This window comes from Montipora capricornis, chromosome 13 (genome assembly GCF_036669925.1).
Source record: "Montipora capricornis isolate CH-2021 chromosome 13, ASM3666992v2, whole genome shotgun sequence".
NCBI lineage: Eukaryota > Metazoa > Cnidaria > Anthozoa > Scleractinia > Acroporidae > Montipora > Montipora capricornis.
This window is the reverse complement of record NC_090895.1, coordinates 39799545-39813829: the sequence shown is the minus strand read 5'-3', so window position 1 is coordinate 39813829 and position 14285 is coordinate 39799545. Positions and strand designations below refer to the sequence as shown.

General features: G+C 37.3%; 1 protein-coding gene across 2 annotated transcripts in view; it reads right to left on the bottom strand.

The window, feature by feature from the left end:
• Positions 1-14285, bottom strand: part of LOC138030149 (serine/threonine-protein kinase PAK 3-like) — a 29571-nt gene that overhangs the window by 7546 nt on the left and 7740 nt on the right. The window contains exons 1-11 of one of the 2 annotated variants that reach the window (XM_068878029.1): positions 13778-14285; positions 13581-13669; positions 9956-10030; positions 9495-9579; positions 4780-4859; positions 3767-3862; positions 2822-2873; positions 2283-2372; positions 1682-1745; positions 1036-1084; positions 130-171 (exon numbers count right to left, since the gene is read on the bottom strand). The exon at positions 13778-14285 is cut by the window's right edge and continues 3 nt beyond it. In XM_068878029.1, coding sequence (XP_068734130.1) covers positions 130-171; positions 1036-1084; positions 1682-1745; positions 2283-2372; positions 2822-2873; positions 3767-3862; positions 4780-4859; positions 9495-9579; positions 9956-10030; positions 13581-13669; positions 13778-13946 — 891 coding nt within the window. In that variant the 5' untranslated portion in view covers positions 13947-14285. The remainder of the gene's footprint in view (positions 1-129; positions 172-1035; positions 1085-1681; positions 1746-2282; positions 2373-2821; positions 2874-3766; positions 3863-4779; positions 4860-9494; positions 9580-9955; positions 10031-13580; positions 13670-13777) is intronic. The other variant, XM_068878028.1, reaches the window with a different exon arrangement.

The following is a 14285-nucleotide window of genomic DNA, read 5'->3' as shown; positions in this document are numbered from 1 at the left end:
GTAAATATTATTATGTCAACATTGCATGTTCATTATCATCCAGCTGTTGCACTCTGAATTAATCAACAAAAATATTAATAACTACCATTAAAGCAGTAATACAATAATTTTAGTTCTTCAAAACCTTACCTTCTTTGGCTGTTGGGACAGGTTCATCTGTTTGATGGCAACCTTGTAAAGAAAAATATTATAGTTAATTACCTTGGTATAATTTATGACATGAATGATAAAATGATTGTTTCACTGCAATGCTGTGTTTTTCCCACGACACTATTAAATATTATTGTTGAAGGGACAAAATAAAATTTGACTTGATTATCACTTGATTAGGTTTTTCTCCGGGTACTCCGGTTTTCCCCTCTCCTCAAAACCAACTTATGACTTCATTTGCGTAAATTGTTGATTTCAGTTTACAGTGTCCCCAATTAGTGCTCCAGCGCTAGAACGACTAGACAAAAATAAAGAAACTTCCTTTCCTTTCCTCCATGTATCAACTCACACTGCATGGAATAATCAGGTTCCTTACACTGTATATCAATCATGACAATAATTTGGATTACGTGTAGTTACTAGAAACTTGATGACATTGAAATGATTGTTGTCTAAGAGTTCTTTGCCTACAAACAAATCCACACACTTAAATTTAGTATCCAAGACCTTGTAGAACAGAGGTGTTGGGAACAAGCAAGCATATGTTCAATATTAAAATCAATGGGCTCTTTGCATATTATGTGCACCATTTTGGGTCAATTTACAAAAATTAATCCTGACCGCTTTTTCCTAAGTAAACAGCACTTATAACTCCACTGGATGAACTGTTTTTTTATAGTTTGTAATGGTCCTGAACACCATAGTACTTTGATATAAGGTACTGTACTGTATTGCTGCCTTATCCTAATACCCTTTCCCTTTATATTAATTAAAAACATGCTTTATTTATCAGGCTGAATTTGTTATTTATATGGTGCTTTATTGGCAAAATTTCATCCTGATATTCTTAATCCACTTGTTCTTATATGCGGGTGTTTACTGTACCTCGTGCCCAGTAGCTACTTCAATGGCTGTGTAAACAGTGCCAGATGCTCTGGAAAAAGAACAGACAACATTGAGATAAAATCCTCTTTTAAATAGATATTGAAGAGCACGTAAACTTAGTAACTATCAAGACATACATTATTGTGTAATTTACACAATAAGTAGTTCAAGCATTGGGTGGGAATCTATGCATGTAGCCATCACACAAAAATTACACTTATAATTTTCTTACACATGTACATGAATGCAACAAGACCAAAATCAAATCAATAAACATCACTGATACCCTAAGTGTACATGTATCTACCTACAGCACCAGTTTGTAACAACAAACTTAATGATTGCCATTTTAGTTGTGTAACGTGTAAGTTGGGCCTTTGATTTTTTTTTTTTTGGATAAGGGGATTTTATGACAAGCTGATAATGCTTGCTTAAAAATTACTGGAGGGTTGGGGAACACTACGTAATGTTTTGCTCCCTGTACATGTCTTTTCAACAGAAGTGATGTCGCCGTTAACCAGTAAGTTAAGGGACTTCGTCACATTTAACTACAACAGTTCATTGCATCTACCCCATGCAACAGACTGCAAACTCTACTGTAACAAAAAAATACCAAGACATTGTAAAATTCCTTGCCAAGTCTTACCCCTGGCCAATCTTTTCAAATTTGGTGTATTTCCTTTTAGGGTCTCCAACACTAACTATGGTACCTGGAAAAGAAACAAGAATCGCTAATGAGAATATTTGTTTTGACTTATTGCTTTAGAGACAACAAACCAGGCTGGGTTGTTCTATACCTGCTTTTTGCTCATCTAGTGTCAAAAGCCTGACCTAAAGCTACAATGTAGATCGTCAGAGTACATGTATTGAACCAGGATTATCTCACTAACCCTTGCTGTACTGCAATGTACTCGACTTTCTACATAAATGAATAATTATGGCTTATTTGGCTCACTTTATTTTAATTTCCTGCCTGGATTGTACATAAGCAATGAACAAAGTGAATGAAACACATTCAGAAATTTAGGACCACTACTTTTTATAACTTATTCCAAAAATTCACAATATTCTGGTAAATTGTAAACCAAAGCTACAGCACAATGATGTTAAAATAACTGCACAAACAAAGCCTTCAAACGGCATCTTTGGACACCACTTGAACCCCACCACCATTCCTGCAATTTTGATGTAAAGTTGGTGAATATTATTGTTTTGCAAAAGGGTAAAAGAAACACAGAAGACATTACGTAGTCTGCTGTGGATCTCTTCATCAGACATCTTTTTCTTTTTCCGGTCTCTCGTCTGTGCTCTTGTATTCTGCTGGTCTTGTGTAGTTCCTGAAAAGAGACATGACTTCTTAAATTTGTACATGTGATGCAACACTGTGGTCCAGATCATAAACACTGACATGTACTCTAAAAGATACAGTCCCTTCTAAAGAGAAAGGTTGTCCTTTACAGGGACACCCACTGTCTCCAGTGTCTGCAAATGCCTCCACTTATGAGATGATGCATAACGCAATTCCACAAAGTAAACAAATAACAAATATATGGTCTTTAATCCCTTGCTGTTGTCCACTTGACAAAGTCACTGTCATGGTTCCACGAGCACATGCAACTTACTTACCTCTTGTACCTGTCAAATTAAACTAAATCATAATAATTATTCAGACCCAGTTTCCAGCACCAAATTAGAAGAGATGTGACTAGATCTTTATTAATTAAAAGCAATCTGAAATTTAATTATGAGAGGAATAACTTCAAAATGTACTCAAATTTGCAGGTACCTTTGTCTTCTTCCTTGACAGAGGGTTTTGTGGCAACTTCATTGGGAATGTACTGAAATAAAAACACAAATTTGGTTTTTGGCAATTTTGTTTATTTTAAGACTTTTTCAGTCAAGCAAAGGATTTGAAAGTGGACTCAAAACATTTAGCACTTTCAATACAATCACTTTGTTATGTTCAGAAGGATGTTGTAAACCCTAAATTTACAGCCTGCACCCAGGAAGGGAGCTTAAGGTGGCTCAAACCAGTTTCAATGCTGTAGCATGTATTATCAATATTACTGTACCATATGGAACACCAATTATACCTGAACAAGAAGATGCAGTCATTATTGTGACGTAATATGTTACGATGGCAATGGGCAAGCCCTGTAAAGACACTGTTTATTTTGTCTTTAGTTGCTCATATCTCAAAAACTAACTAGATGACCCACATTTTTATTTCTGAAAAGTAATCAGAAGGGCAAGATAAAACTCCCCGCAGAGTTTAAAAGAATTCTATACACTATTTTCAGAGCCACCTTAATTCTGTGATTATTTTAAGGTGGCTCTGATTCTGCAGTACAGAATTTTTTTAAATTTGCAGTAACTTTCACCTTGCCCTTCTGATCACTTTTCAGAGATACAAAAGAGGGATTTTGAGATATGAGCAATTAAATCCAAAATATAGGGTGTTTTTGATAAGCTTTCCCATTGCCAAGGTAACTTATTACATCACAACAATGACCACCACTTGTTTGGAAATAATCGGTGTTTCACATGGTACTATGACATTGCTGTTACGTGATACAGTGTTGTAGCATCATCCATTTGAGAGAAAGTGTCTTCGAAGTGTTGAAACTGTTTTGAGCCACCTTAAGCCCCACATGGACATGTAATTTCAGGAATCTCCTTGTGAATGTATCGTAATGCAATGTTTGTGGCAATTAATCTCTTAATTACATACCTTGGACTTTGTGTGTTCAGGTCTTGAGGGAATCGCAGGAGGAACAGCTGGTTCAGATTCATTTAATTGTTCATTATGGTTCTCTGCTGCCAAAGTCTACAAAAGAACCGGACAACTGGAAAGCTGAGAACATCTGTCTTAATGTTCATAATACATATATAGATACATACATACATACATACATACTTAATTGACTGCTCCCCATAGGGGCTTTTCAGGGCCAATGAAACACAACGAAACGACGGAACAGAACAACAACAACTGTTAAGAATCCCAACTGGCCAGAGGCAAACCAGTCGGCTATTTACAAGTGCAGCTGGGAAGTTGAACCAGGGACTACCAGGAACAAATTCAACGAGTGGTCAGAGCGGGTCTTGAACCCGGGATCTCCGGATCTCAAGGCAAGCGCCCTAACCACTGGACCACACTGCCTGTCATTTGATTAATATTTTGCTCTGCAATTTCTTCACTACAGGCACACCTTTCAACAGAATCAAGGGGCATTTTGAAATTTTAATACCAAGCAAAACCTGGTGTTGAGAGATAAACCACAAACAAAATCACCAGGTCACCAAAATGTACAAACAACAGCATTTGTAGAAATAAAATACTGGTGTTTCCACAACAAAAATAAAGTTTGGGGATAGTTCATGCATGCATGTACATTAACGCACCCATTACTTCAGCAATTTTTAACTGCTAAAAAGATTTCAAGAACTTTGTAAGCCAAAATTCAAAAATTTGGTAGACTGTTGGGAATTCTTTTGAGGCAGATGGTCAGGCCCTATATTAAAGCAAGCAAATACAACAGAGAACATAAGGGCCTCATTTAAGTAACGACTGGTATTTTGAACAAATTATTTTTTCACATTCTCCTTTTGCACTTCCATCCACAACTTGATTGTGGACAACTTATATTTTACATGTATAGTATGGCCCTAAATATTATAATGGATAGTTAAATGTGTGTCCATGTACATGAATGTTGCTCCATCTAAAAAAATGGCACTTACGTGTGTTGGCGTCGCATGTGGTGGAAGAGGAGGTGCGTATGTATGATCGCTAATTCCAGGGCGAGATGCCTGAGACTGACCTGTACAACACAAGATGACACACATTGTTTTCTGGTTATATTATTATTTGCTGCTTGAGCTTGTGTCAACAGTCTAATTCTAACATAATTAGACTGTTGGATGCACTGCAGCATTTTTGGGGCTTTGCAAGACATTACGTTACAATTTCTGGAGGTTTGTTACATCTTTTAAAATAAGATTTTTGTTAATAACAAATGGTAGCATAAATTGAGAATGAATGCCCTTGGCCATGTCTGTCCTTGTTCAACTACTAAGTAGGTAGCAATACCAGTTGCTCTAACAAAATGATGAGAATTTCACACAAGTCACTCCTTCTATAACAGTCAGATTTATCTGGAAATGTTCAGTTATTTTTTAATGTAGTATTGTTAACACTTTTACAAAAATTAGAATTAGCACTTCTTTAAAATGCTAAAAAGGACTTTCCACTTCAACATACATGATAACATTCTAGAAAATCAACACCACAAATCTAGTATTATTCACAACGGTATACTTAAAGGAACAGCAGATGTCTGATCTCAGGTATGTGCTAGAGAAAAAGAATAATTATTATTATTCTTTTTCTCTAGATTGTAAACCACAATGAGACTTTGTGATATGTGTGGTTTATAAATCCTAAACTGTAACAGCCTCATGGAAAAGTGCTACCCTGAGTTTATGAAGTGAATGCAAAATAGGGAACCATGAGTGGTAGTTCAAGTTGCACATGAACCACAGGGTCATACAGCTGAAGCTTATCCATGTTTCAAGCAGCACAAAGCAACTGAGAGTATTGCAATGCTACACCTCCCTGGGTAGGATGCTATTCCATCGCAGGGTTTATACCCATCAGCATGTATAATTATACTGAAGCAGTGAACCTGAGGTCAAAAATCCAAAGCACAGACCGCTACACCTCTGCGCTTCCATAGAGGAAGGTGCTATCCACTGAAAAGGCCAATCTCCAGGGAACAGGCACTGAAAACCAATCAAGTTACGCAGCTGATAACATGTAGATACAAATGCATATCTCCATTCTTCCAACAACTAGGGATGGAGTTTCCATGTCCTTTTCAGCAGAGTAAAGAAGTGCTAAACCAAAGATGTAAGGGTTTTGTTTACACAAATAGGATCAAAAATTCACCTTTCGAATTTAACCAAAAAATGGTTAACACCGACAAGATTATCTTTTATTTTCTTCCAGTTTCAAAGATACTACAGATTTAAAAAGAAGCCAGATGCTGACTAAGGACTTGTAAAAGTAATAATCGAACTCAATTCCAATTTTATGGCCGAAGACAACCACTCGAGTAACAACGACCAGCAAAGGACTGCAAGACCGGCTCAGTTGATCGAATGCCAGCGACGCTAACAATCCAACATTCCAGTAGCCCACACATCTGCCTTCTTGTTATAACTGCAGCATTATAAAACAGTGTTAAAAAGCTTCATAAAAAAGTTAATATTTACACAGCAATATTTAAAATAATGAATAGTTAGAATGTAGTCATGTTATAATGAAACTTCAAAAAATTTGTTATCAATCATTTTTTAACACTGGTTTAGGTTAGCACTAGACAGAAATACCTTGAGACTCAGAAGAGTAGCGTTGTGAGCATTGATTAGTGGAAGATAACTCGGTGCTCACATTCAATTTCTCAAGTTCATCAGCTAACGATTCTGGTAATGAACCTGGTGATGACCCAGTTAAGGATCCAGAAGTGTCCGATTGCGACTTGAGGAGAGCACGAGTAGGAGAAGGGGATGACTTTCGCTCATCTCTTTTAGTCTTTCTCTGTTGCTCCGTACTTCCCGAACCATTAGCAGGTAATGATTTTCTGCGCTTCTTTGAATTCCGTTTAATTACAAGTTTGAGGCTGCTTTTAGATGAATGTTTGTTCTTAGAAGAAGCACAACTAAATGGTGAACATGTTATTTTCAGTTCTGTAGCATCGTCCAAGACAGATGAGTAGTAGAGTGGGCTACTGGAAGTTGACGGCGATGAATGACGCAAGGAAGGCACTGTATCTGACGTAAGATAATGCCCTTTACTAGGAGCTGCTACAATAGAGTAATACTGAACGTCAACCACAACATTTATTTATCACTCTGTCAGAGAAAACTGATTTCACTCCCTAATTTATCATCTCATTATTGTGCCCTTTATTTGTCATAATATTATGAGGGGAGTGATAGTTTCATTATTAAATCAAAGATTTAACAAAAGATAACAAGTTAGAGGATATGAATTTATCATTCCTCCCCTCTGAGTTGTCATGACAGTGGAAGGTGGTAATAGTTGTAACGCAAGTCAGCATTTTTAACTCCTGTTAATTAATCATGAGGTTAGTTGCCAAAAGTGTACATTGGCTGTAAATTGGCTTAATGTCTGACCAATCTCATATTCAATAAGCATGAATACATGTAGAATAATCATTAATTTTTTCAATTGTCATTTCACAGTTCAAACATGGAGGTTTGTCACTTGCAGAACTTTTTGAGCCACAGTGATTATTACTCTTCATTCAGCTAATTTCAGAGTTTATAGCCAGCAAGTTTAATGAGAGAACAGAATTTAATGTGCAAAAATAGTTTATATGGAGACCATTGTAATAACTTGCTACTGCAAAGTTAATATTACATGCAGTATCATCACTGGACCAATGCATACATGTATCTGGAGTTTTTCAAGCATAACAACATCACAATTACCACAGAGCGGTTTTCAATTGAGTGTCAAAAGTAATTAGCAAATTACTTTGGTTTTGCATTACTTCACTCAGTGATTGGTTCAAAGTTCTCACGCCACTTTTTCAACCAATGAGAAGTCAAACCAAAACCAATTGTGGCTAGCTCGTGCACATTTTCCTACGCTTTATGTCAGCAACATGTAATTTTACTTCGAGTTTTGATTAGTTTACTGGATTGCCTCCATCCTTTTTGATTGGCCAAAGTAATTACGTTGGTTTTGGTTTACAACACTCGATTGAAACTCACTCTAGAATAGAATAGAATAGAATAGAATAGATTCAGCATTCGGTATTTCTTCTAGATTGTTTCAGGTAATACCATCTTTGCTTCTCTTGCAACTGCATGGAGCTAAGCATGTTGTCCGTAGTCAGCTGGTAACCTTCTTAAGTATTTTTGGCCACTTTACCTGTAAGTACTTTATGTCAAGCCAGACATAGTTTAACCCATTGCCTCCCAGGGGTTCCCCATTGACGAGTAAAATCGTCTGGCGTTAGAGAGAGTAAAATACTAAGTCTGGCCGGTTTAGGCCGGTTTGGATGTCAAAGGGTTAACAGGGAACAAATGTAGCTGGAATATGTGTTTTTGCCTTCACTTTTCAACTAATTTACAAAATTGGAATGAGAAATAGATTTTACAATAATGATTGGAATTATTGGTGCTATTTAACAAACTACAAGAGTGATTTGTGACATAAATTTTCCAAACAACTGTCCCAATAAGCAAATGACAAGTGAGATTAAACCGAAAACCCAGCCAAGGAAAGGCCATGAGCGAAAATAATTCCTCCACTGCTTTAAATTAAACTGCTCAAAAGGTGTCTACATGTAGCAATAATAATCTCTTAGACAATTCCTGTATGCACCTGCACAGCCTTCCTATCACCTTTTCTTGACACATTTTCTTGCTGCCCCTTAGCCCACATTGCCAACTTATTTCCATTCAGTTTTGCTACACATAGTTTTCCTTTGTACACTTACTCTTGTGCTCTTAAATCCAGGATTTCACAAATGTCATCTCTATGTTACAATTTTCTTCCCTGCTAGCAGAGCTCTGTTTTCTTTTGCGTTCACTGGGTTGAAGTGTACAGGAAAAGAGAACTCCGCCATGGGTCGAGATTCACTTTGATCCAAACATCATCCACAACTTTGGACGGCACTCTTCAAACCACATGCCCCGTGATATGTTTGCTGACTGTAAATTGAACCCGCTGTGTCCCGTGCATTCCTTTACAGTAATAGTGCTGTTGTTAACCCTTTAACTCCCAATAGTGCCACTTATAGATTTTACTCTAACGCCAGACAATTTTACTCGTCAATGGGGAACCCCACGGAGCTGAAAGGGTTAACAACAGCTAGATTCACTCAAAAACTATGTCCCCATTAACCCTTTAACTCCCAATAGTGCCACTTATAGATTTTACTCTGTCTAACACCAGACAATTTTACTCGCCAATGGGGAACCCCACGGGGCTGAAAGGGTTAAGTGAGCCCACACAACATGAAGTATCACATCAGGATTCAGTCACTAAGTAACTGCCGCACATGATCAATGTAGACAGTTTCGACCCATGGAAGAGGTCTCTTTTCGTGTACTCATCAGCCCAGCGAATGCCAAAGAAAAAAGACCTCTGGTAGCAGGGAACAGATTATCCATTCTGTTCTTGAAATTCAAATTGTTGCTAAGTTAGGCTATTTCTCCCTTTGCTTTGCCACAGTAACATTGGAGTTATGCGTACTTCAAGTAAAATAATGAAGTCTTCAAGTGTTCTTTTAAATGTTCCATTTAGAAGCTTTTTTTTTTTAATGCCTTCCTTCCACCATTGTCAAAGGTTTTGACTTCTACATTATTGTATGTTTTACATTATCTGTTGTTGAAAATTTCAAAAAAATGCTATCACTTACCATATGGCTTTGATACTGTCATAAATTTTGTTGTGGTTTCTTTCTCAATATTTCCCTCATAGAAGTTTAAGACATCAAGAACAGCCTAAATGAAAAGACAAACAAAGAAGAAAAATATCCCAGTGATAAAAAGCACGTACAGTACATACTGTTGGTAAGCATAAAGCAACGTGATACAGGTTGTTGAAACTACTCCCAAATCAAATATTGCACTGGAGCATTTTAGCAAGGAGGACAAATCTCAATGACAGTGTTATCAAAGAGTGCTTTTCACTACATGTACCTACATGTACAATAAAAGGGTAAGAGGTATAGCTACAGGATACATCTTTTGAATGAAATATCCTCTTATCAAGTGTTGCTACTTCTACAATGTACAACTACTATGACCTGCTGCGACTACTACCACAACTACTAATAAATAATTCTGCATCTGCAACACAAGAAAATCCTGAACGAACCTGTGGGTTCTTCTTCTGTTCAGCTTGGGTGATATTGGAGGTGTGAAGAAGTCTGGCCCATGCTTCTGGCATACCCTGTCAAAAATAAAATCAAGGATGTGATTTTTTTACCACTTGCAACAAGTTGTTTATACAAAATCAGCAGAGTTCACAAATCCCGAAAGTAAAAACCAGCTCTCTGTGCTACACTGTATCAGGTCAACAAAGGCCTCAAGATCTACCATAGCATCGCGCATAGTGAAAATATCAGAAAATACTCCACTCCAATCAGTTTACACAAACTTCATGTAACTGAACTAACCAAGAACTGAGTTTAAAGGAAAAGTGTTTAAATCTTGAAAGAATATTACTGACTCCCTTGTGTGGGTTTAAGTTCTCAATACAGCTGTACAACTTGGGATTTGGACATTTCCAAGTGTAGATTCACAGAGAACAGGAAAGAAATGTACAAAAGTGCAAAAAGCAAATGAAAAGCAATAAATTGTATTGCTTAAATAATATAATTATTTGCCCAGTGGTGATCTTTATGAGGTCACCCTGTCATAGATCCTTAAGTCCTTAAGGGTCATGACAAACTTTTCAAATGTAGATGTACAGAGCCCCATGGCGACTGGCATCAAAATGGCCTGTCCAGATGTTTGGCAGTTCTACTTCATCTAAAATTTATCTGAATGCGGTGCAAGACGCAACAAAGTTTTACGTGTATCTTCATGGGGTTAAGGGTTTCGGTTCCTGATGATGTTGACATAAATAAATTATTGAAAAGGGAAAGGAAAGGAAAGGAAAGGAACTTTATTTAAGTGTCTAGTCGTTCTAGCGCTGAAGCACTAATTGGGGACACTGTAAATTGAAATTAACAATTAACACAACGCAAGTCAAATGTTGGTTTTTTGAGGAGAGGGGAAACCGGAGTACCCGGAGAAAACCTCTCGGTGCAGAGTAGAGAACCAACAAACTCAACCCACACATGACACCGAGTCTGGGAATCGAACCCGGGCCACATTGGTGGGAGGCGAGTGCTCTCACCACTGCGCCGTCTCTGCACCCCGAGTAAGGGGTTTACAAATATGCATCAAGTGCAGTGTCCCATTCTGTACATGTACAGTCAAACCCCAATAATTTGGATTTTCTGTACATGTATAGGGACTCAGGTATAAAGTCTGGGTAATTGAGTGTCCAGAAAACCAAAAATAAAAAAAAATACAGATATATGAATGAAATTAACAACAGCTAGGTTCACTCAAAAACTATGTCCCCATTAATTAACCCTTTCACTCCTGAAAGGGCCAATGAGACTTATACATTTTACTCTGTCTAACGCCAGACGATTTTACTTGTCAATGGGGAACCCCACAGGAGTGAAAGGGTAAAAATCATCGATGCAGAACTAATGAATTCAAGTATGCACCAAAAAAATAAAAGTTTTCAGCCAAAAATGGAGGCAAATTTGGACACTTACAATCAATATTAAGAATCACGATCCAATTAAATGACAAAAAAATCTTTCACTACATAGATCCTAGAGGGCAAAAACAATAAATTTTATTTTACTTGGTTTAGATACAGAAATTTAGGATTGGTTTATGGTTCATAATTGGTTGAACAAACTTGCTGACCACCCCCTCCCCCCCCCCCCAAAAAAAAAACATCACTTCTTGGAGCAACCAAGTGAAAATACTTTGCATTAGGGCCTTCCTATCCCCCACTAGGATCTTCCTGTTGCTAGAGAGACCCTAGTCCTTGGGCTAAATACAGTTGACTTTAGAATGTAAGCAGGAAACACATGCTCCCCCCTTTTCAGATCTTCCCTTCCACTATATAAAACAGTCCCATAAAAATTGATTTGAAAACTGAAATAAACGTGTAATTTTAAAAAATGAGTCATTGCAATGTTAAGAACGAAGTGTCACTTAGCTGGCAGATAATTTGACATGATGCTTCCAAAATTTGTTTATAATTTATATTTTTTGTTTAGATTTCCATTGCTTTTACAGTATATAAGAAAAACTAGGGAAGAAAGAAATGCTTACAGCCAAAATCAAGTTATATTCAAACATATGATGCTTGTTAATACTACACATAAAAACAAAACTACCGGTAAATGTTACATTGCACTGGAACATAAAAAAAGCTTTAAAAGATACTTGTACACATAGATGAATGTTGATTGAAAGGGTACAGAGAGATGTCACAAGGTTAAATTTATTGAAGGCCATATATATTATTTTTTCAATAACATATCAACAAAAAAGTGAAATGTAAACATCATAATTAACTACAAAATCTGCAGACAACTTTATATTGCAAAATTATCCCACTGCCTTGATTGCAAAGTTAAGTGTTCTGTTTTGTCGAATGGTCAAATACATGAAACTACTGTAATTCAACTTTCAGACAGACCCGGTGAAATTGGTGTTATATCCACAAGTGAAAAATACCTTTGTAAATGGAACAATGCAACCAAAGTTCTACCTTTCATTCACAGTGAAATTAATACACCTGTCCTGATGGAATACATATAAATGTATACAGTAATACATGTAAATTAATATGACATCGGCCATATAAACCGTATAGTGCACAATTTGCAATGCATTGCACAAATCTCCTTTTCAAGGAAAAAAGACAAACATACTCTTCCCTTTAAAATTCATTTTCTCGCCAGAATTCAGTTTAGTAGGTTTACTGGCCAGAAGCTTAGAAGAGTACGTATGAAAATATGTCATTAAAAGAATTGAACAATAATTATTACATGTACACCTGCAGCTGGAACTGTGGCAACTTCAGAATCGAATTTTGTAAGACGCCAAACAATAACATAAATTATGACCACCACGAACTTCTTAAATACAGTGTAAAACGAAATGTGTAGAAAGCGAAAGTAACAGAAATGCCACAGGGGGTTTGGTTTCACGAGCACGTTCATCTGCTATCCGCAGGTGAGCTGAATTCGAACACATTTCAGAACAAGACAAGTTCTTTTGAAAAACACTCCATCTACCGCAATTTACAGTACTAAATTACATGAAAGCAAAGTTGCTGGGTCAAATAATTTTAGTTTGGCGTGATCAAAGGAAGGCAAACATCTGCACCCATAAGATACCAACAAATGGTTTGATCAATAATATTCGAGGTTTTTTAGGCTGATCAATATTCTTTCACTTCAACTCCGGCCACCTACCAAGGACGTCTACACAAAAGTCTTGAGATTCGAGACAATAAACTCAGTAAGGCCACGCTAAATGCACAACATAAACACTGAAGCCTAGAAATATTGTTTCTGACCCTTCAACTGTGCTAGAGCTCTTCTTGGCAGACATAACCAGGAGAAGTCTCAAGTCTTTTATGCATACCATCTACAATTTTCGTACCAAATTAATCTCTTTTTTTGTCCAACATTATCACCCGGAAAGACTAGAGGAAAAGCAAGAAAAGGGTACGAAAAACATTGAAATACAGGATTATTGCGAGCTAAGTAAATTCGTGATGTCTGCAGAAAGCGACATAATTTAACACAATTGATCCAAAACATGCACGGAGGAAGCCAATTCGACAGCTGACAGATCGATTTCGTTTGAAGTCTTTCGATGAGAATTCGAAATTCTGCATAAAATTGGCGACTTACCGTAAATTCCGAGGTCACTGGATCAAATCCCACATGAATCGTGTGTTCAAATTGCGTTGGTAACGAGATCTCAGGTTTTTTCTTCGAATCTACAACACAGTCGTAGGTTATATGACATTAGTGATTCGACGCCATAACAGAAAACATTGAATCAGTCTCCGCTCAGAGAAACTTCAAATGCCAAGCAAGCTACATACATTTTCTGTCCTCGTCTCCTTTGTTCGTAAAGAATCGAAATGTAGCTGCCTTCTTCTTCTTTTCATCAACAGGAGCACTCGGTAAAGGCTTGGAAGCCGGAGACATGGAAGAGTCCTTTGTGGAAGTCATTCGTATAGGAGGGGCCGGCGGCCTTTCTTCGTCCGACATAATGTTTTAAGAACTTACCCAGTTGTCAAGATCTCCTTCAGATGTTCAAAAGTTCTTATTGCACGGAGTGATGCTAAAAATTCCGGCACTGAAAACATGCGTATTACCTCGGAAGGCTCATACTTTCACTTCTATCGCAAGGGATCTAGGGGAAAAATTCAGAGGAAGACACGCATACTCAATGACTCCCTCCCACACAACACGCGGAAGGGACTGAGACCTATCGTTGTTTTACCAATCAGAACACGGATTTTCATCTTGGCCTTTCCGGAGACCTAATGCGGTGATACATTTTTTTCACCAGCCAAAAATTCTTTCCAAATGCCGGCCTTCTCAGGG